Genomic DNA, 21,789 nt, shown 5'->3' on the forward strand with positions numbered 1-21,789 from the left:
CGAATAAAATTATATTTTACCTTTTTAAAAATTAATTACCAAAAATAAAAAGAAAAACCGCCATAAATAACCATTACTTGAAAAAAAAAATGCGTTAGAGGAATATTATTGTATAATAATATCAAGTTTAATGTAATAAATTTATAACAAAATCCAGTTCAAATTTTGATGTTTTAAATTTTAGAGAAGAAAATAACGTTTTTGGCAATATTTTGTTTTACTATCGCCAAAATGTAGGATTTTTGAGTATCATAAACCGATTTAAAAATGTTATGTCCATTTTATTACCTTTCCACATAAAAATTTGCATTTTTACATTTCCACATTTTTTACTGTAAAAATATTCATTTTTTCTTTCGATTAATATGTTTTGAGAAGTGAAATACTTATATGACTTCATTTTTGACAACAAAGAAGTAAAATTAAAACTAATATGTAAATGTAAAAGTACTGACTTTTCCCCTTTAAATAAAGTATATTAGAAGTCAACAAATTTCTGAGATCAATAATACTTTTTTTATACGCAGCATATAACATTTACTTTCACTCAAAATGCGAAAAATAAGAATTTTCGAAGTTTGACAAGAAAGTCCTACGAACGACTGATTTTTCACATACGCAGGACATCCGAAGGCAAAGACCGCAGGATGTCAAAAAAGAAAATCCTTCGTACGTCCTGAAAGGACTAAAGTTAATCCCTGGAACTACCTTGTGTGATACTCCCGAGGATGTCCTCATGTCATCGAATTTCCCACCGCGCTTTAACCTATATTTGAAAAAGTATCATGGATAAACAAGCGTGTTTTGTCTTTATTTGATTTTTTAAAATGAGTTCTTTCGCTAATTTGAGCTTCCTATTTCATAATTAATTGTGATTTAAAAAAACTGTACTTTTTCAAAAAACTTTTTTCCCTCAAAAAAATAAATAAATAAATAAATAAATAAATAATAATAATAAAATATATAAAAATAATAAACTAAAAAAATAATAATTTTTTACGCTTATTTAACTTAAATGTTATTTTCGTAACTCGTTTAAGTTTTGTAGATCATAGTTCATTAGGATTTTTAGAAAATTTCAGTGAGAAAACTAATAAAATAAAATTTCTCGTTCAACTTGAGATGAATGTCCTAAAAATGATTGATTTTGTTGAGACTCGGGATATCCTTAGAGATAAGTCCCAAGGATGTCTACAAAAAAAGTCCGTGGTACGTCCTGAAAAGATAAGGATCACTTTAGGTCATCCTTAGGCCTAAAAAAAATGTTTGTCCTTGGGACGTCCTGCGAGACGTGTCTAAGGATCGCCAAATTTCGTCGATTTTTTACAACGGACTAGATTTGGACGTTCAGGACATAAAATGGACGTCCGAAGGACTTTTCGTGCTGTCTGGGTAGTGGCAGTGATGGACTTTTCATTTACGCACATGTAAATGGGAATCCTTGCAAACTGATTGTCGACACTGGAGCCAATGTGACAATCGTTAGGACAGATGTGGCTCGTGAATTTGGATTGAAACTGTTGTGGACATCGCCACGCGTAAGTCTCCAGACTGTGACAGGTGACAAAATTGAGATTGAGAGTAAAGTGGACTTGGAAATAGTGTTTGGGAATGCCACCTACCATCATACGGCATTCGTCGCTAATATCACGGACCCCTTCATTCTCGGATTGGACTTTTTGAAGAAATATGACTTCACTCTCGACTTCAAGACTAATGAGCTGCACTCGATGAGAGAAGACATAGCCGTTTTCCCTGCATAAAGTGATGTAAAATCCGCTCATCAAATAATAGCCCAAACAGATTTATCGATTCCCTCAAGGTCAGAATCATTAATACCTGGCTCCCTTGAAGAAAGCAATAGTTTTCGATTTGGACTCATTGAATACCCTAACCTAAGCAATAACCTAAAAGGAGTGCTGGTAGCATCTACGCTTGTGGACCTTTCTAAGGATGTAATTCCTGTGAGAGTCGCCAACGTGAGTGAAAGGCCAAGGAATATCCGGAAAGGTGAAGTGTTAGCAACTTGTACTCCAGTAAACTGCATCATTAGAAGAATCAATTCCCCCGAGACTGTGTCTTCTGAGTCCTTGACATCGAAGTTAATTGGGAGTGCACCATTAACGAAAGATCAAAGAACTGCTGCGGAACAATTGGTGGACGACTTCAAGCATCTGTTTTCATCTACATCGGAGGATGTGGGCCGGACGAATTTAACGCAGCATAGAATCTACACTGGAGAACACCCCCCTATTAAACAGCATCCAAGACGACTACCGTTCGCCAAGAAGGAAGAGGTTGAGACCCTCCTGAAAGAGATGAAGGAGAATGATGTAATCGAACCGTCATCCAGTCCTTGGGCGTCTCCCATCGTCTTGGTCCGAAAGAAAGATGGCTCCACCAGATTTTGTGTCGATTACCGACGGCTGAATGAAATCACCAAGAAAGACAGTTACCCTCTTCCACGGATAGACGACACCTTGGACACTCTTTCCGGACACAAGTGGTTTTCGACCCTGGACTTGAAGAGCGGCTACTGGCTGATCTGCGAATTCAAGGAAGTTCTGGCGTGAAATCACGAATCCAAAAGATCCGATGAAATAATTTAATGTTTTTTTCTTTATTAAGAATATTTCTATAAGCTTGGTTCTCACTAAAAAGTATGGAACAAAATAAGTGGAAATTATTTCTTGATTACAACAGTCAATAATTGCAGTTAATCTTTAAATATTCATATTAAGGTTAATTCTAAAGCAGCTAATAAAATTTAAATTAAAAATTTAGCGAAGAAGAAATATAGGTATAGTAAAAGCTATTCGTACAAATTTGTATACCGCCGCATTTTGTGTAAAATTAGTTCCTGCCGTATATGGACCCTATTTTCGTCGAAATTTTATTGATGAAATATAATTTAAGATATATTCGCGAAAATTTTCAGAATTAAAGTATTTATATTTTTTATAAACTCTGAAATTAACTTTGGGTATTATCTACCAGATGGGTGTCACCCGGGGCAAACCACCCCCTCTCAAGCTTTTTTTTTTCTCTCAAGTTACAGCTTTCAAAAATTGAAAGCACACGATTTGATCAATATCTATTTGTTAAACATTAAAGGGGGGCAAATTACAGATAATCCTTTTCAAATTTTTTTAAAAGGAATTTTTAAGTCATCTCACTTTTTAATTCGTAACTATTGGAAAATTTGATTTTTAAATTGAATTTCTAACGTTGTATGCGTCTTGGGTTTACAATAAAAAGCAAAATGCGAAATTGTCGTAAAAAGGAATTAATATTTCAATCTTTGTTGAGAGGTTTTCGCCCTCACCCCTGAATGGGGAGTTGAAAAAATACAAAAAAAAATAATAATAATAATAATAATCCGGAGTCGGAGTCGGGCGTTTCAAAATCCAGGAGTCGGAGTCGGGGTCAGAGTCGGCCATTTTCCTTCCGACTCCGCAGCCCTGGCTCAGAGGACGCTCAAAGCTGGGAAGTTCGACCTTACAAAAGGTATTGTAAAGTTCAGTATTTCATAGTAGCAAATTAGTCCTTACTTCTGTGTCTTAAATGTATAAATGCTAAATTGTAAATAACCTGATAAAATTTGTTGCATAGCATGCTATTGTTCGTGTTTGACTAAAAAAACCAGCAGCAGTTACAAATTTAACCTAAAGTTATTTTGGATTCGTCGGAACGAACGATTTCTAATGATTGAGCAGCGCTCAATAGTTATTTTAAACTGATATTGTGTGTATATGATTTGATAAAACTGTTGATTGTTGATTTACTTTAACGTCAGAAAATATATTAAATAAGCAAAAGTTATGTATTCAATTGCGATGATTTCGACGGAATCGTCTTCAGGATATTTCAAAGTGTAATGAATCATATTGAGTATTACCTTTCTTTATAGTGTAGGAACAACAAAATAATTCCACGAAAGAGGTTTTGCTGTCGGACTTTATCAAAGAAAAAAGTGAAGAATGTTTTTAAGATTTCATTAAGATACATCCTCATTTTTCCTTTCCTTCTCTACATCCGTGAATAAATCCCATAACAAAATTTGCATAGTTACACCATATCCAAAAGTACCCCAGACGTGCTTTAGAAAAACAAATAAATCATGCATAAACATCTACAAAGTTTCCTAAAAATAATGAAACTTAAAACGACGAAGCAAATTTTCAAATAAATAAATCCTCAGTTCATTAAAAATTCAAACAACATTACTAGAAATACAGAATACTTCCTAAAACCTTCAGTAGAACTTTAGCGCTGCATAACGGTAATAAATATTAAGAAATAGGATAGCATACCGATTCTTGTTTAACTTAAGGTTATTTTTCTGTTTAATCTCTTTAAAAAGGCAAACATTATAGCTACGAAGAGAGAGTAAATATGTGCAAGGTTGTTTTAATTTATGCAAATATGTGGAAAGAAACTCTGTTATCCCAATAAATATAGGGTTTGTTAAAATATTTGTATTGATTCTTTCAAATTAGATTCTTGAAGTAGAATTTCGTCGAATATTTAAAATTGCATGATTTGTTCCATAAAAAAGTATTTTATGTCAATAGTAAATGTTTTTCTCTTTGCTAAATAATGAGAAAAGGCTGCAGTATAAAGGTGCACTTCTGGCATTTTTCTCGCTGCGTTTGTTTTGAACATAACAGCGCAACACATGGTTAACGGTCGTTGCACATTTTTTTTTTTTTTTGCTCTTTTCCAGGAGAACATTTCAATTTTAATTTAGTAACTAGTTTATGTTCCTCAATCTCACATTCAAGCAGAATTTTATGTGAAATTATCAGCAAATGTAAATTATAATATAGAAATATGTACAAATATATACAAAATATAGGTACAAAAATATAAGTACAAATAGGTATAGAAATAGGTGATACAATATAAATTGTGATACGAAAACTTCAAATTATGACTAAGAAAATATAAAGCAGTATAATAGCTATAGAGTTTTATTAAAATGAAATCGTTGATGGCTTAGTGATTATATGTTCCCAAATGTTGAAAAAAGTAATAGGAAATAAGTTTAATCCATTGCAAATTAAGTAGAATGTGTACAGCGAAATAAAAGGCCTTTTCATTTTAATACGGAGGGGATCGAAGAAAAAAAACCTCTCGCTTACAAAATGGAAGAAATTAAAATGTTAAGCGTTTTTTAGGAATAGTTAACAGTATTTTCCTTTACGTTAGCTTTATGCTCAAAATATCGATAAATCATACTTCTGAGATAAACAATAAATTATTCAAGTTTTGGGACATAGTTTCAGCTTTGCATCCATTAATGGGTCCCCCCATAGGACCCGTCAACTCATACAATATCTACTAAAAAAATTTCACAAAATCTGATGTGCAGGTTACTGACGACGCTATTTTAACATTTTTATATAAAAATGTTCATACTCTATCGTAAAGTTTATCAAAACCCTAAAAAGGAACAACCCCAAATATTAACTTTACCTGAAAATTGAGAAACAATTAGAACACATAGATATAGTATAACGCAATTTCCCTAGCGGTAAACGCTGTCCGCCATTGTACAAACGCGTTGTCAAAAGCGTAGCCTACGAGCACTAGCATCCTTGCAAGCAACAATAAAAGTTTTGTTCGTGCATTTTTCGGATGATTCCCCTTTTCCCAGTCGATCTCGGTTGTCCATGGACCAGTTTCTCGTCGTTTATCTAGTGCATACTACATCTACGTTAGAATATGCCTAATCTTGATTTTAAATAGTGTTTACTTGTGAATTCTGAAATGAAGTTTGCATGTCTGTTTTTCTAAAACAAGTAGTCATTCTGTTGCCGAAGGGAATTTGTTTGCTGGCAAGAAATTCTCCAAAAGCACAAAGAGTCGCATGTTGATCCAAAATTAAGGTTTCTGAAAAATCTTCTGAACAGTCTTTTCAAAAACGCATCAAAATATATTATTATTCCCTCGTGTAAATCCTATATCCAAAAATATTCATGCGGAAAACAAAAGGGAAAAAAAAATACTAGTGAGGTCGAACGTCTATTTCTGCATTGATTCGGAAAACGTCACACACACACGCACGCGCGCGTGCGAGAAAAGATCTCCAAATTTTAAAACAGCAACTAAAATATTGAGAAAAATTTTAGAACATGAACTTCAGTAACTTGAAAATTTTAAGCAAGCTCTATGACAGATTAAGACGGAATTGGCGGCTAATTCTGACGAAATTTATTGCTTGAGGCTGAAACATTTTTTCATGCTCAGGTGGAAAGATTTAGTGAAAAAGTCGGTAATTCTTATATATAGCTAAGTAAATTATTTGTAAAAATTCGGGATGAAGTTTGAAGTAGCACGAATAAATAAGTGGTCTTTTAAAAGATTGACATTATTTATTTTTCGAATTGCAGAAAGAGCGCGCGGAAAGAAAAAAAAAAACTTTGATATTTTTCTGAGTTTTGGAGTGTTACATCCTTCTCCAAACGAAAAACAAAGTTAACGAAAAAGGAAAAAACCTAACATTTGAAATCTCCGATATCCCCAGGCACTTTATCAAAGTCATTCTTCTATCTCCAAACTACTCCATCATAGATTTGTCACTTTCAACAAGGCTTTTAGACCAAACCTGCTTTAACCTTTCAATATTCTTCAAATTAAAAATAAGATTTTTTTTCATACTTTGCATTAGACTGTATTTTAATTTAATATATTATTTTTCTTATATTTATTTAGTATTTTTCTACTTTTCTTGTGGGAAAATTTGAAAGCTTGAAAAAGGAGACAAAAAGAAACTTGATGTTTTTGAAGCACAAGCTTTTAAGACAATTTCGCTCTTCATTTCATGATTTTAGCTTTTGAAATTAACTTGAATACTCCTTCGTTTTTCGTTAAATGATTTTATTTCGCCTTGTCTTGGTATAAATGCTTTTTGAATTAATTCAGCTGAATGCTAACCAAAATTAAATAATGGAGCATTTGTTATTGACCATATAACATGCATTAGTAGACGGAGCGCTTCAGGTGACACGCTGAAGGCTCTCCGTCTACTACTGGTGAAAGATGGCGGAAAAACTTTTTTCGCGCTGGCAACACCTCGGATGGTGGCAGAAATGGATTTTCGCAAAAGGATGTCGGATAAACTTTTTTCGCGTTGGCAACGATGGTTTTCGCGCGGAAATGAAATGTTGTTTAAAAATATTGGGATGTTTAATGAATTTTGCAGTATATGACCAGTACCTGTGTTGCCCTGGTTATTATTTTTTTTTACAACACTAGGGGCATTTTCTTTTTTACAACACTAGGGACCAGGCCGGGTCCCTAGCAGTGGCCACGACTTCGTCCCCTCGGTGGAGGAAAAAAACGGTGGTTACGCGTTCCTTGCGGGTGGACGACCCCCATATCCTCCTCGAGAGAGAGGAGAAGCTGGGAGGGAGAAAAAGGTCCGTTTCTTGCTAGAGGACGATCCCCCGTTCGGAGGGGGCGGGTTCCTGCGTGACTCAGAGGTGATGCTCTGCTCGAAACATGGAAATAAATAAAAACACGGTGGTTACGAAGAATTTTTGTCGTTCGCCTGGGGGAAAAAAAAATATATACATATAGATATGTATGCGAGAGAAATGGGGGGTCCAAAAATTATTATTATTATTTTCCTTGGGGGTTTTATCATCCGCTTAGGCATTTTCTTCTTCTTCAAAAGAGAGGAGTACCCGTGTGACTCATTTTTCAGAGGTGCTCGAAACATGGAAATAAAAAAAGGTGGCTACGATGAATTTTTGTATGGGGAAAAAAAATACGAGAAAATGGGGGTTCACTACCGAAAAGTATTTTTTCCGGTCAGGCATTTTTTTCCCTTCAAACGAAGAGGTTATCACACGATTTTTAAAAAAAAAAATTAGTCACAATGATAAGATTCCAAAATAAAACAAATCATGTTTCCTATGCTCCTCCCCCTTCCTGTTTTCTTAATGCTTTTGAGAAAATTAATCCAGATATCCGGTGTATTATCTATTTAAGCCTTTATCAGTCGATTGCCGCTTTGTCCGAAATTCGCGTTCCGTCACGATCGGACAAGTCCCCGCGATGACTCACGTCAGTTTAAATTTGAAAAATCATAGCAGTGCGAAATTTTTTTTTCTCGATGCGCGTCTCTTTTTTGATTAATATTAGCGGGGAGTCTTAATCAATGTATGCTAATTATTTTTAATTAAAATTATCCGCTGGATCGGAGATCGCCCATTGGCCGACGATTGGCAAGCCTCCATTGGTGGAACAACCAAGCCGGGTGAGGTGTACAAATAGAGCACCTTGACTGAGTTTCCTCCACCTTAGACTTTGCAATATGCAATACTGAAAATTGGCCCACCCTCATTTCTTCCCTACCTGACCACAATCCCGTCCTCCTCATTATTTCCCCCCGCAACCAACTCCCCAAAAAAATCCACCTCCTTTAAAACCATCAATTGGTATAAATTCCAATCCACCCTTGCTGCTACTGTCCCTGGAAATCCCCCCATCAACTCTATTGAAGAACTTGACGCTACCACTGAATCCTTTACCTCCCTCATCCAATAGTGCCCTCCTCTCCTCCACCACCACCATTGAAATTAACAATAACCCCCTCCTCCTACCCCCTTTCATCCGCCATCTTATCAAGCATAAAAATCGACTTAGGAAAAATTATCAGCAAACCCTATTTCCCCAACTTAAGACCCAAATCAATTTCTTGCAATCCCATATTAAAAAGCTTATATACCAACATAACAACTACAGATGGGAAGAGCACATTAAATCCCTTTCCCCCCAAAACTCTACCCTGTACAAGCTTGCCCGTTCCCTCCAATCCCCCTTCAAACCCCTACCCCCCATTCACGGATCTAGTGGTATCGCACACTCCAACTCGGAGAAAGCCGAGAGCTTAGCGGACCATTTCGAATTAAATTTTCAGCATAGCGCCCGCAGTTATAATGATGACCTTATTGACAACGTCAGAAGGACCAATAATAATTTTTTCCACACCCACCCTTCCGACCCTAACGTCCCCCTCACCTCTCCAGGAGAAATCCTCCAAATCATTAAGAATCTTAACTCCAAAAAATCCCCGGGAGAGGACAACATCCCCAATAAAGCTATTAAACGTTTCCCTATTAATGTGATCACCCACTTAACTAAAATTATTAATAAATCCCTCATCTTCCACCATTTCCCCTCTTCGTGGAAGAACGCAATCATTATCCCGATCCACAAGCCTGGTAAAGACCCCCTCTTCACCCAAAGTTACAGGCCCATCAGCTTACTGCCTGCCTGCTCAAAAATCCTGGAAAGAGTGATCCTCAATCGCATCAATGCGCATTCTACCTACCATAACATTATCCCCAATTTCCAATTTGGTTTCCAGCCTAAGCTCTCGTGCGAACTCCAGTTGCTCCGAGTGTGCAACCACATCATCGAAGGTTTCAACAAGAAGCATCATATCATTGGCATCTTTTTAGATATACAGAAAGCCTTCGACAAAGTCTGGCACAAGGGCCTCATTTACAAACTCCTTAACTACAACTCCCCCCCCCCCCTATATCATCCACATAATCCGCTCCTTCCTCGCAAACCGCACTTTTCAGGTCAGAGTGAACGATGCCACCTCAGATAATTACCACGCCCGGGCCGGCTTGCCCCAAGGTTCCGTCCTCAGCCCCTTCTTCTTCAACATTTATACTGCTGACTTCCCTACCCACCCCCACTGCCTCACCTCCATGTTTGCGGATGACACTGCCATCATCGCCTCCCACCCCAGCAGAGCTTATTGCGCCTTCTACGCACAAAAATATATCAAAACTATCCAAAAAATGGTACAATGACTGGCGAATTGATATTAACCCCTCAAAAACCCAAATCGTATATTTCCGTAAAAGTATTAGAAAAAAGCGCCCCCCCCCCCAAAATTTCTATCCACAACCGCCCAATTAATTACACCAATAATGCGAAATACTTAGGAGTACTGCTTGACTACGGCCTTCGCTTTGGACCCCATGTCCGCGAAGTTTGCAACAAAGCAAACCACAAGCTCATCGCCCTATCCCCCCTCCTTAATAGGCATAGCAAATTGTCCCTCAAAAACAAACTGCTCTTGTACAACCAAATCATCCGCCCCACCCTCCTTTATGCTTCCAGCATTTGGGGACATACGGCCAAGTACTCTCTACAAAAACTTCAAGTCCTCCAATCCCGCACCCTCCGCAACATGGTTGGCGCCAGATGGTACGAAAGAAACGTAGATATTCATAACGACCTCCAAACTACCTCCATCTCCCACTACGTTATCCGCACTGCCCGCAAATTTTATAATTCCCTCCACTCTCATTCTAATCCTGCTGTTCAATCTCAAACCAACTTCCATATCACCAATACAAAGTACAAATTCCCCTTTCGTACCTCTCTCATCAACTACGATACCCTCTCCACTGACTGTCACCCCCTCCCCAACCCCCAGCATATCTACCCTACCCCTTAACCTTCCCCCCTCCCTACAGCCTGTTGGCTTCTCCATCGCCATTGCACGACCTCGCCCATTTGTCATTTGGCTCTCTATGCCTGATTTTATTGTTTATTCTATTGCGAAAACAAACTAAAAAATGGAAAAATCAGAAAACTCAAATAAAAAATTGAAAAATCACAAAAATCTAATAAAAATTGCAAAATCGTCAAAACCTGAAGGAAAAAAAAAAAAAAAAGAAAAAAAAAGAAAAAAAAAAAAAAGGAATTACTTCCCCAAAAAAATGAATAAAAGAAAATAAAAACCCTCCTTGGTGAAATCTACAGACGAGCTGGTGTACACGAACGAAGTCCCTGCATATCTATTTCGCCTCACCGCGGCAACCACCCCTTCCGCCACCCCCCGAGCAAAAGCGCTCATTTCTCCTCTCCAGACCACCCCCGGAGCACCAACGATCCCTCCACCCTCCCCACCCCATGACCCTGACTCTCCAAAGACACAGGAAAAAGGAAGCGAGCCTCCCTCCCCTGCTGCATATCAGATCAGATCAGATCAGTTTCCTGCACATTCCATCTTGAGAGCTGGTGGACAGAATGGGAAAGATTTTGTAGGAGTGTAAAAATGTCTCCAATGAAACGCAAAGCAAATGTAAATACACTTTTTTTTTCATCTGATACTACAAACTTAATAAAATATTACAGTCAAAATACTGATGAATGTTTTGATTTTCAGGCTCTTTTTGAAGACATTGATGAAGACATTCCATTTATTGATCAAGAGGACGAAGTTAGTTTTTATTTTCATGAAATTAAATTTTTAGGAATTCAAAAAAAAAAAAAAAAAAATCCCTTCCTATTTACAGCTAGAACACTGATGGTTATTTTGTTTTCTTCTATGTCGCCAAGTTAAAATGTTGTATCAAATGTAATTATTTTGTTTTCAGATTGTGGGTGTATCTTCGCAAAACTTTATTGAAGACGAAAATGAAGTAAGCTTCATTATTCCTCTATCAATTGGAAAACTAATAAAATTAAAGCAGAGAACACACATATAACATAATACGTTTCATAATGTGAAACTAAAATGACATAAAGAAATATACACTTTAAAAAAACGGTATTGAATCTACTGTATATCCACGAAATGACACATAGTCAGTTGCTAAGATCGCCAAAAAAAAAAAAAAAAAAATCAGGAATTCTCAACACATTCAAAAATAATACTAATGAACGTATTTACGAAATGACACAAAAGTCAGTTTCTTAGATCGCCAAAAATTCCGAAAATTATAATTCAAAAATAATCTAGTTAACGGCGGTATCTACTCGAGAGAGGGGAAAATAAATAAATAAAAACGGTGGGTACCGGGTGATAACGCTTTCCTTTCCAGTACACGACCCCAGTCTCCTCGAGAGAGGAAAAAAACGGTGGGTACCTGACTGCCTCTATTTGTCGTGGTGATGCTCTGCTCGAAAACATGGAAATAATAAAAAAAAACGGTGGTTATATTAAAACAATACATACATGAATTGGCTTTGCTTTTCCCTTCAAAGTGGCCAAAACAATAGACAAAACAGCAACAATCATACTTAAAGGAAATAGCCAAAAGTGTTTAAAACTAAATACATGAATATATTTCTTTTAATAATCTCCTTCAATAAGAACTTAGGCTTGTCTTACATTAGTGATTATATTACTCATGATATACATAGATGTTCTTATAACGGAATGTTTTTACCCCTTCAGATAATAGGACAAGCAACCCAGGAATTTATGGAAGATGATGAGAACAGTGTAAGTTTTTTTTTTTTTTCAATCTTTATCTGTATACGGATTTTAGCTGTTAATATATTACTTTATTTACGATTTCTTTTATCCTGTACTTCCAGATTATAGGAGAAGCGACCCAGGAATTTCTGGAAGTTGACGACAGTGTAAGTTTTCTTAAAACTTTATCTGTACACCGATTTTCAGTTGTTTATGTATTACTTTATTTACGGTTTTCTTTTATCCTGTACTTCCAGATATTCGGAGAGGACACACAAGCACTTTTTGAAGAGAGCGACAATGTAAGAAGTTCATTTTAAATAATTATAATAAAAAAATCTTATAAACTACGTCTGAATTGGTTGTTTATACGTCACGTATGTAAAAAATGCTTTATGATTCTCCCTTTTCTTTTATCTAGTTAATAGGGGATCTGATGCCGAATTTTTGGGAGGATGACGATGAAGTAAGTTGTTTTCTTGCTTGGCAACTGCCTTCTTCTTTTGCACTGTGATCTATACGTATTTATCTATCGTTTTCCCACTTAGATTATTGGAGAGCCAACTCAGTCCTTTTTTGAGGCATCCCCAATATTTCAGGGAATGTCGGTCCCTCAAGTAGGATCCGGAAATGAAGTAGGATCCGGAAATGAAGTAAGTATTCATTTCAGTGTCTCGATTTATTGAATTTATCTCTTTCGTGTTTCTAAAACCGTGCATTGTTTTTTGTCTCATTTCAGTTGGAAAACGCCATCATAATTACAGAAAAATCCCGCAGGCATAACATTAAATATCAGGGACAACAGATAATTTTTGAAGCCAAAGTGGATCCGGATCGCCTGCCGTCCACAGCAAATGGAGTCCCGTTGATAACGATTCTAGGAGTTGTCCGGGAGCTGTTTGAGATGCTGATTGCGAGGACCACCTCTGATTTGGCTCCAGTCGATCTCATCCGATTTTGCATTCAATCGGATGATTTAGACGTCCCAATCTCCACAACACTGATGCGAGTATCCGATCTCACCTTGGAAAAGATCCTGGCAGCAGTGTTAAAGGTGCTTCAATTCAAGAAGCATATAAAATTAGATACAACGTTCAGCGTGGACGTTGTAACTATCAGGAGACCTGTTGGAGCTGGGAGAAGAAGATTCGTCAACCCAGACGTGGATAAACTTCTGAAGACGTCGATTCTTGCCATCCCCAGCGACGATCTGGGATTATGCTGTGCCAAAGCAATCGTCTTTGCCCTAGCCCATTTGCACGCGGATGTCACGGCGATCAATGCCATGAAGAGAAAGGATCGACCGGCATTGACGACACGAGCAATGGACTTGCACAAGGCAGCTGGTGTACCCCTGGGCCCGTGTACATACCGGGAGATTGCCATTTTTGAGCAACATTTGAATGTGCAAATTGTGGTATTTTGCTCGGAAAATTTAAATAAAGTAAATAGTTTTCACATTGTATGCTTTTTTCCCCCTTAAATGTAATAAGTTTCATATGCTAAATACTGCTGTTATCTTTCAGGTATCTTACAAAGGGCAAAATCGGCCGGAGCGGATTAACCTTTATCTTCACCAAGGCCATTATGATGTTTTCAAGGGGCTGAAGGGGTTTTACAGCTCAAACTTCTATTGCGAGCACTGCGAGAAGCCGTTTAATAACCGGGAAAATCACCGATGTCCAGAGGCGTGCTACATATTGTTACAAATTCTGTAAATAGTAATTATTGTAGTAACGTAACCTGTAAATAGTTTCCCGTAATGAATATACAACCCCTTAACATTCGGCCGAAGTATACAATCCCCCTATTCTTTTTTTTTCTTATTTCATTCACTGATTTTATCAATGAAAGTATAGTTGTAGAACGTTGTAGCATTTTCTGGAATCTTTGAGAGCTCTCTTTTCGGCGTGTATATAAACCGTTATGCTGGATAAAGAGTGAGTTTCGATTGAGATTTCGAACTGAGAGCGTATTTGCTCTGTTTATAGCGAGGCATTTCGCTGTGTTGTTTTCGTATTTGGAAGTAAATACGTGTGTAAACGTTCAGTTTACGGTGTTGTGTGATAATTGCTTAATTGCTGATGAATAATTTAGCAGTTGTTGACGATCTCTCCTGTACATAGTGTAAATAAAGCTCCTGTGTTTTTATCAAGAACTGTGTCTTCATTTCAAGAAAGTGGAAGTCGCACCGAATCCGTTACAATTGGCGCCCAACGTGGGGCTACTTCAGGACTTTCTTGCAGTAAGTGTGACTTTGGACATTTTTTCATAAAAACTTTTTTTGAATTAGGACTTTATTTTTATGGTGATTACTCGTGCAATGGATGAACAATTAAAACAACTTCTTGACGCAATCATCTCTGTGAAGAGTGATATGGTGGCTAATCAAGAACAATTAAAAAGTGACTTGACTGCAAGTTTGGCAGCTAATCAAGAACAATTAAAAAATGATATGGCGGCTAATCAAAACCAATTGAAAAGTGATTTAACGGTACTGAAAAATGACCTAGTTTCTAACCAAGAGGAAATTAAAAAAGATCTTACTTTGGTAAAGACTGTGATGGAAAATAAATTTAATGAGATAGAGCATCGAGTTGATGCTATTGAAGGAAAGTTTGAGGCAGTTGAAGGCCGATTCATCGCAGTGGAAAATAAAATCGAAGAGAAATTTGAAGAAAAATTAAGTACCGTTGAAGGCCGATGCAATGCTGTAGAAAATAAACTGGAAGAAGAAGATAGAAAATTTCATCAACTTAAAGAAGACATCTTTAAAGACCTGGAAAGGAGATTGGCGACCGCGGAAAGCAGCTCTGTACAGTTTGGTGCTCCCACATCGGTTGCTCGACCGTCCATTAAACTTGCCACATTTGATGGGAAAACTTCGTGGCAGGTTTACAAAACTCAGTTCATGATAGTGGCGGAAGCGAACGGATGGGACTCTGCTACCAAGACCTGCCATCTTGCAGCATCCCTGAGAGGTGACGCAGCGGACATTCTTCAGACCTTTCCGGACGGCCAGCCCTGGATTTCGCCGCCCTCACATCTGCGTTGGAGCTTCGCTTCGGTGAGAAGTGCCAGAAAGATTTCAGCCGACTCCAGTTGAAGTCTCGTTTCCAGAAAACCGGGGAAACCCTGCAAGAGCTTGCGGCGGACATCGAGAGACTGTCTCATCTTGCTTTTTGCGACTGCCCTGCGGATGTTCGAGACAACCTGGCACTCAACTACTACATCGACGGAGTTCGAGATCCGGAAATACAGAAAGCTCTACGGATGGCGGATGTCAAAGACCTGAATTCTGCTGTTGTGTATGCGTTGAAGTTGGAGGCCGCCCAGCAAGCAACCCGCAAGGATCGCCATTCAATCCGCGGCGTGAAAACAGATGAGCTTGATCCGGTTTCGTCACGTTTTGCTGAACTTGAAAAGCAAATAAAAGAAATTGCAGGAACCCTAAAAAGGATTTCGACGCCCAAGGACCAAAATCGACAACCACTTAAGTGCTGGAAATGCGGCGGCGAGGGTCACGTACGAAGAAACTGTGAAGCTCGCCAAGATACCAGAGGGAAGAGCACCTCTCCCTCTCAGGACCAGGAAAACTAAGCCATGGCAATCTCGCGGGGCGGAGGTCGCCAAATTGGAATGAGCCCCATCTTAAAGTTTTCCAGATTTCATCGACGAGTGGCGGCAGTAATGGACTGTTTGTTTACGCATATGTAAACGGGTTTCCCTGCGAAATGATTATTGACACTGGATCCAATGTTACAATCATTAGAACAGATCTGGCTCGTCAATTTGGACTCAACATTCTGTGGACGCCGCCCTGCGTTACCCTCCAAACTGTGACAGGTGACAAGATCGAGATTGAAGGTAAAGTGAACTTAGAAATTGTGTTTGGAAATGCCATTTACCATCCTACCGCATTCGTTGCTGCTATCATAGACCCCTTCATTCTCGGATTGGACTTTTTAAAGAAGTATGACTTCAACCTCGACTTCAAGACTAACGAGCTGCACTCGACGAGAGAAGACATAGCAGTCTTTCCCGCAGAAAGTGATGTAAAATCCGCTCATCAAATAATTGCCCAAACAGATTTATTAATTCCCTCAAGGTCAGAATCATTAATACCCGGCTCCATTGAAGAAAGCAATAGTTTTCGATTTGGACTCATTGAATCCCCCAACTTAAGCAATAACCCAAAAGGAGTGCTGGTAGCATCTACGCTTGTGGACCTTTCTAAGGATGTAATTCCTGTGAGAGTCGCCAACGTGAGTGAAAGGCCAAGGAATATCCGGAAAGGTGAAGTGTTAGCAACTTGTACTCCAGTAAACTGCATCATTAGAAGAATCAATTCCCCCGAGACTGTGTCTTCTGAGTCCTTGACATCGAAGTTAATTGGGAGTGCACCATTAATGAAAGATCAAAGAACTGTTGCGGAACAATTGGTGGACGACTTCAAGCATCTGTTTTCATCTACATCGGAGGATGTGGGCCGGACGAATTTAACGCAGCATAGGATCTACACTGGAGAACACCCCCCTATTAAACAGCATCCAAGACGACTACCGTTCGCCAAGAAGGAAGAGGTTGAGACCCTCCTGAAAGAGATGAAGGAGAATGATGTAATCGAACCGTCATCCAGTCCTTGGGCGTCTCCCATCGTCTTGGTCCGAAAGAAAGATGGCTCCACCAGATTTTGTGTCGATTACCGACGGCTGAATGAAATCAAGTTAAGCCCGTCCAAATGTAATTTGTTCCGCCGGGAAGTGAACTACCTTGGTCACATCATCTCTTCTGAAGGTGTACAAACCGATCCAGAAAAGGTATCTGCGGTCAAGAGTTGGAGTCATCCCGAAAACATCCATCAGCTGCGAAGTTTCCTGGGGCTCTGCACGTACTACAGGAAGTTTGTGAAGGGTTTTTCCAACATTGCACGACCTTTGCATAAGCTGACGGAGAGCAAGCAAAAGTTTGAATGGTCCAAAGAATGCGAAGATGCATTTCTACGACTGAAGGAGACTTTAACATCAACGCCTATCCTCGCCTATCCTCAGCCTGAAAAATCCTTCATCCTGGACACTGATGCGAGCCACGAGGGCATCGGAGCTGTTTTATCCCAAGAAATTGACGGAAATGAACATGTCATCGCTTACTGGAGCAAATGCTTATCAAAGTCGGAGCGAAATTACTGCGTCACCAGAAAGGAGTTACTGGCCATAGTGAAAGCTGTAGAACACTTCCACCATTACCTCTACGGCCCAAAATTTCTGCTTCGGACCGATCATGCCTCGTTAACTTGGCTTTTGAACTTCAAAAATCCGGAAGGCCAGATAGTCAGATGGATACAGCGTCTCCAGGAATATGACATGGAGATCAAGCATCGAAAAGGGTTATCTCACGGTAATGCTGACGCTTTATCAAGAAGACCCTGTCCTGAGAACTGCCACTATTGTTCCCGAATCGAGAAACAGTATGGAACGACTAGCCCTACCGCCTATCAGGTGACAGTGACTCCAATATCATCAGAACCTGATCCATGGAGTGACGACCAAGTTCGAGAAGATCAACTTGAAGACCCCGACATAAAACCAATTTTGGAGTTCATGGAAAGTGACAGTCGGCGACCTAGCTGGCAGGACGTTTCCATCTTCAGTCCTGCAACAAAAAGATACTGGGCTTTATGGAACTCACTCCACTTACGGAACAGCATGTTACACCGAAAATGGGAATCTGACGACGGCAAAACATCTAGGTGGCAGTTACTACTTCCCCGATCAAGGATTTCAGATGTTCTGAAAGAAATACATAGTAGTGCGACTGGAGGACATTTTGGTGTCTTGAAAACCCTCAATAAAGTTCGGGAGCGCTTCTTCTGGAGTTAGGCGAAGGATGACGTGGAGAAGTGGTGCCATTCTTGTGACGCCTGTGCTGCTCGTAAAGGACCGAGGAAGAGAAGCAGAAGGAAGCTACATCTGTACAACGTTGGAGCTCCTTTTGAACGAATTGGGATCGACATCCTGGGTCCTCTACCAAGAACTGCTGATGGGAACAAATACATTCTTGTTTCCATCGACTACTTCACCAAATGGCCGGAAGCATATCCCATTCCAGATCAAGAAGCTACCACCGTAGCAGAGACTCTAGTCCAACATTGGATCTCGAGATATGGAACACCTTTGCAGATTCATTCCGATCAAGGGAGGAATTTCATCTCTGCTGTGTTTAAGGGCCTTTGTCAAATTTTCGGAATTGAGAAAACTAGGACAACACCACTACACCCATAATCGGACGGTATGGTGGAGAGATTTTACCGCACAATCCTGAATAATCTCTCGCTTATGGTATCCAGAAATCAACAGGATTGGGACAAGAAGCTACCTTTGTTCCTGCTGGCCTACCGCAGTGCTGTCCACGAGACTACCGGATATGCCCCATCTCAAATGCTCTTCGGACGAGAGCTTCAGCTACCTTGTGATCTCGTCTTCGGTCGTCCTCCGGATGCGCCTTCATCGCCTGAGGAGTACATCCAGGATCTCCAGGCCCGGTTGGAAGACGTTCATAACTTCGCACGAGAGCGAATCAACATCGCGGCGGAGAAGATGAAGACCCGATACGACACAAGGTCTACGGGACATGAATTCAACGAAGGCGACAAAGTTTGGTTATGGAATCCCATCCGACGGAACGGTCTTTCACCCAAATTGCAGTCGCATTGGAATGGACCCTACAAAGTCCTTAACCGACTGAATGACGTCGTAGTGAGGATCCAAAAATCACCTAATGCAAAACCTAGGGTTGTACATTATGATCGGTTAGCCCCATACTATGGCCATAGTTCATGAGTATTACGTAAACAACAATGGTTGATAACATAAAAGTTGTAGATAATTTTTGCTTTTAATGTTTAGTAATATTTCTTGTTATTATTGTGTTTCCTTTGCACTATTGGTTATTATTTAATGTGTGTAATTGTGAACTTGTGATAGAAGTTTGGCACCCTTTCTGGGGATTGTACTGCCCGGGACGTGCAGTCCTTAGGAAGGGGGCAATGTTACAAATCCTGTAAATAGTAATTATTGTAGTAACGTAACCTGTAAATAGTTTCCCGTAATGAATATACAACCCCTTAACATTCGGCCGAAGTATACAACCCCTCTATTCTTTTTTTTCTTATTTCATTCACTGATTTTATCAATGAAAGTGTAGTTGTAGAACGTTGTAGCATTTTCTGGAATCTTTGAGAGCTCTCTTTTCGGTGTGTATATAAACCGTTATGCTGGATAAAGAGTGAGTTTCGATTGAGATTTCGAACTGAGAGCGTATTTGCTCTGTTTATAGCGAGGCATTTCGCTGTGTTGTTTTCGTATTTGGAAGTAAATACGTGTGTAAACGTTGAGTTTACGGTGTTGTGTGATAATTGCTTAATTGCTGATGAATAATTTAGCAGTTGTTGACGATCTCTCCTGTACATAGTGTAAATAAAGCTCCTGTGTTTTTATCAAGAACTGTGTCTTCATTTCAAGAAAGTGGAAGTCGCACCGAATCCGTTACAATATGCTTACGCAGGGAATGTTTGCCTGGGGAAAATATACGGTGCGCCGACTGCGGTAGACTTTGCAGATCGACTGATTGCTTTGACACACACAAAGCTTGCTCTTCAAAACAGCAGAAATCTTTGTGTGATAAAGTAAGATTTTTTTCCACCTTAATCCCCATTTTTTTTTCTTTTATCTACATTACACAGTTTTCACTCATTTTCAATTTTAATCTCTTTGCTTAGGTATATCAATGCGATCGCTGTTGCAAAGTAATACAGCGTCAGAAATGCCCCAGAGAACTTCACCGTTGCGGAACTACGATGTGTCCGTCCTGTGAGGCCTCTGTAGTTGCTTCGGAGCATCGATGCTTCTTGAAGAAAGTGGCACCTAAAACCCCCATCGAAAAATTAATATTTTTCGACTTTGAGACGGATCAAGCCAGTGGAGAACACAGAGTGAACTTCGCCTTGGCACAGTATCAGGACAAGACGGAGAAAGTGTTTAAAGGCTACTCTGCTTGTCACGACTTTTGCTCCTGGCTATTTTCCCCAGAGCATAAAGGATATACGGCGATAGCGCATAACATGAAAGGGTAGGTCTTTTTCTTTCAATTGTTTTTTTTTTTTTTTGAACAATAGTATGTGCTTTTTTGTTTCCTTATAAAAATCTGTTATTTTTATTAGGTTCGACTGTCAGTTCATCATGGCTTGGCTCCTTGAGCAAGGAAACGTGCCGGAGGTCATTCCAAATGGCTCTATGATTATGTCGATCAAGCTACCAAGCTTGAAAATAAGAGTAATCGGCTCATTAAATTTCTTTCCGATGGCCTTATCGAAGCTTCCAGGATGCTTTGGGTTGAAGGAACTGAAGAAAGGATACTTTCCTCACTACTTCAACACACAAAGCAACCAAGACTACGAAGGAACACTTCCGGAAATGAAATATTATGGTCCAGACTCTATGAGTCCATCAGCTCGGAGCGATTTCATAAAGTGATATGAAGAGCATAAAAATGACTCGTTTATCTTCCAAGAAGAAATGCTCGCATATTGCAGGTACCTATTTTTCATCGACAACGAATTTATTGAACGACATAGATTTATTAGTGTGACTTATTTTTCATTTTTCTTACTTTAGATCTGATGTAGATATCCTACGGCAGTGCTGCATTGAATTTCGCTCACAGTTTATGGCAATCTCAAAAGTTGACCCTTTCATGTAAGTGTTATATATATATATATATATATATATATATATATATATATATAAACATCATACAGGTTTTATTTTATTAGAACATTTTTATACATTTATTATCATTTTTAAAAGGTATGTGACAATTGCCTCTGCCTGTATGGCTGTGTTCAGAAGTTTGCACATCCGCCCCGATACTCTTGCCATGGTACCCGTGTCTGGATACGTCAACAACACCAAATACTCGGCCGATTCCATCCGATGGCTTGACTTCGTTGCCTCCACTGAAGGTGTTACCAGTTACCATCGAACATGCATTGAATGGCACCGGAGAGAAGAAAATAGCTGGGTTGTCCGTTGACGGGTTTTGTCGAGAAACAAATACCGTCTACCAATTTCAAGTAAGTTTTTTCTTTTTTTGATGAAGAGCCCATAATCTAGTTTTTTTTTTTTTTTAAATATTATGCTAAAGAAAATGTTTGTGCTTTTTATTTCTCTAGGGTTGTTTCTACCACGGTTGCTCGACGTGTTTCGATGGAGACTCCGTGAACCCCCTTAAGGATGTCACGATGTCAACTCTCCGTGAGGAATCTGAGAAAAAGACGAATAGACTTCGTATGAAGGGGTTCAGAGTAGTCGAAATTTGTGAGCATGATTTTAGGAAGCAAAAGAAGGAAGACCCTCGCCTTCAAGACTTTTTAAAAACACATACCGCTCAGGACCGGTTGCACCCAAGAGACGCCTTCTTTGGAGGAAGAACGAATGCTCTGAATCTCTTCTATGAGGGTACTGCGAAGTATATCGAGTTTACGTCACTGTACC

At 39.1% G+C, this 21,789-nt stretch overlaps 1 protein-coding gene across 1 annotated transcript; it reads left to right on the forward strand.

Annotated features, from left to right (window-relative positions):
• Positions 1–11,092: 11,092 nt before the first annotated feature.
• Positions 11,093–20,369, forward strand: LOC129218828 (uncharacterized). Its single transcript, XM_054853149.1, has 12 exons — positions 11,093–11,119; positions 11,204–11,257; positions 12,218–12,265; positions 12,361–12,405; positions 12,496–12,540; positions 12,660–12,704; positions 12,787–12,891; positions 12,978–13,682; positions 13,765–13,940; positions 16,813–16,821; positions 19,802–19,922; positions 20,016–20,369. The coding sequence occupies exons 1-12, from the start codon at positions 11,093–11,095 to the stop codon at positions 20,367–20,369; spliced, it is 1,734 nt and encodes a 577-aa protein (XP_054709124.1).
• Positions 20,370–21,789: the final 1,420 nt, after the last annotated feature.

This window comes from Uloborus diversus, chromosome 3 (assembly GCF_026930045.1).
Source record: "Uloborus diversus isolate 005 chromosome 3, Udiv.v.3.1, whole genome shotgun sequence".
NCBI classification, from domain to species: Eukaryota; Metazoa; Arthropoda; class Arachnida; order Araneae; family Uloboridae; genus Uloborus; species Uloborus diversus.

What these genes read in the sequence shown, in the direction of transcription:
- LOC129218828 (XM_054853149.1), top strand. Translation starts at nt 11,093, where the DNA reads ATGTCTCCAATGAAACGCAAAGCAAAT. An exon ending in CAATGAAACGCAAAGCAAAT is followed by an intron (nt 11,120 to 11,203) that starts GTAAATACACTT and finishes TTTGATTTTCAG; the next exon opens with GCTCTTTTTGAAGACATTGA. An exon ending in GCTCGGAAAATTTAAATAAA is followed by an intron (nt 13,683 to 13,764) that starts GTAAATAGTTTT and finishes GTTATCTTTCAG; the next exon opens with GTATCTTACAAAGGGCAAAA.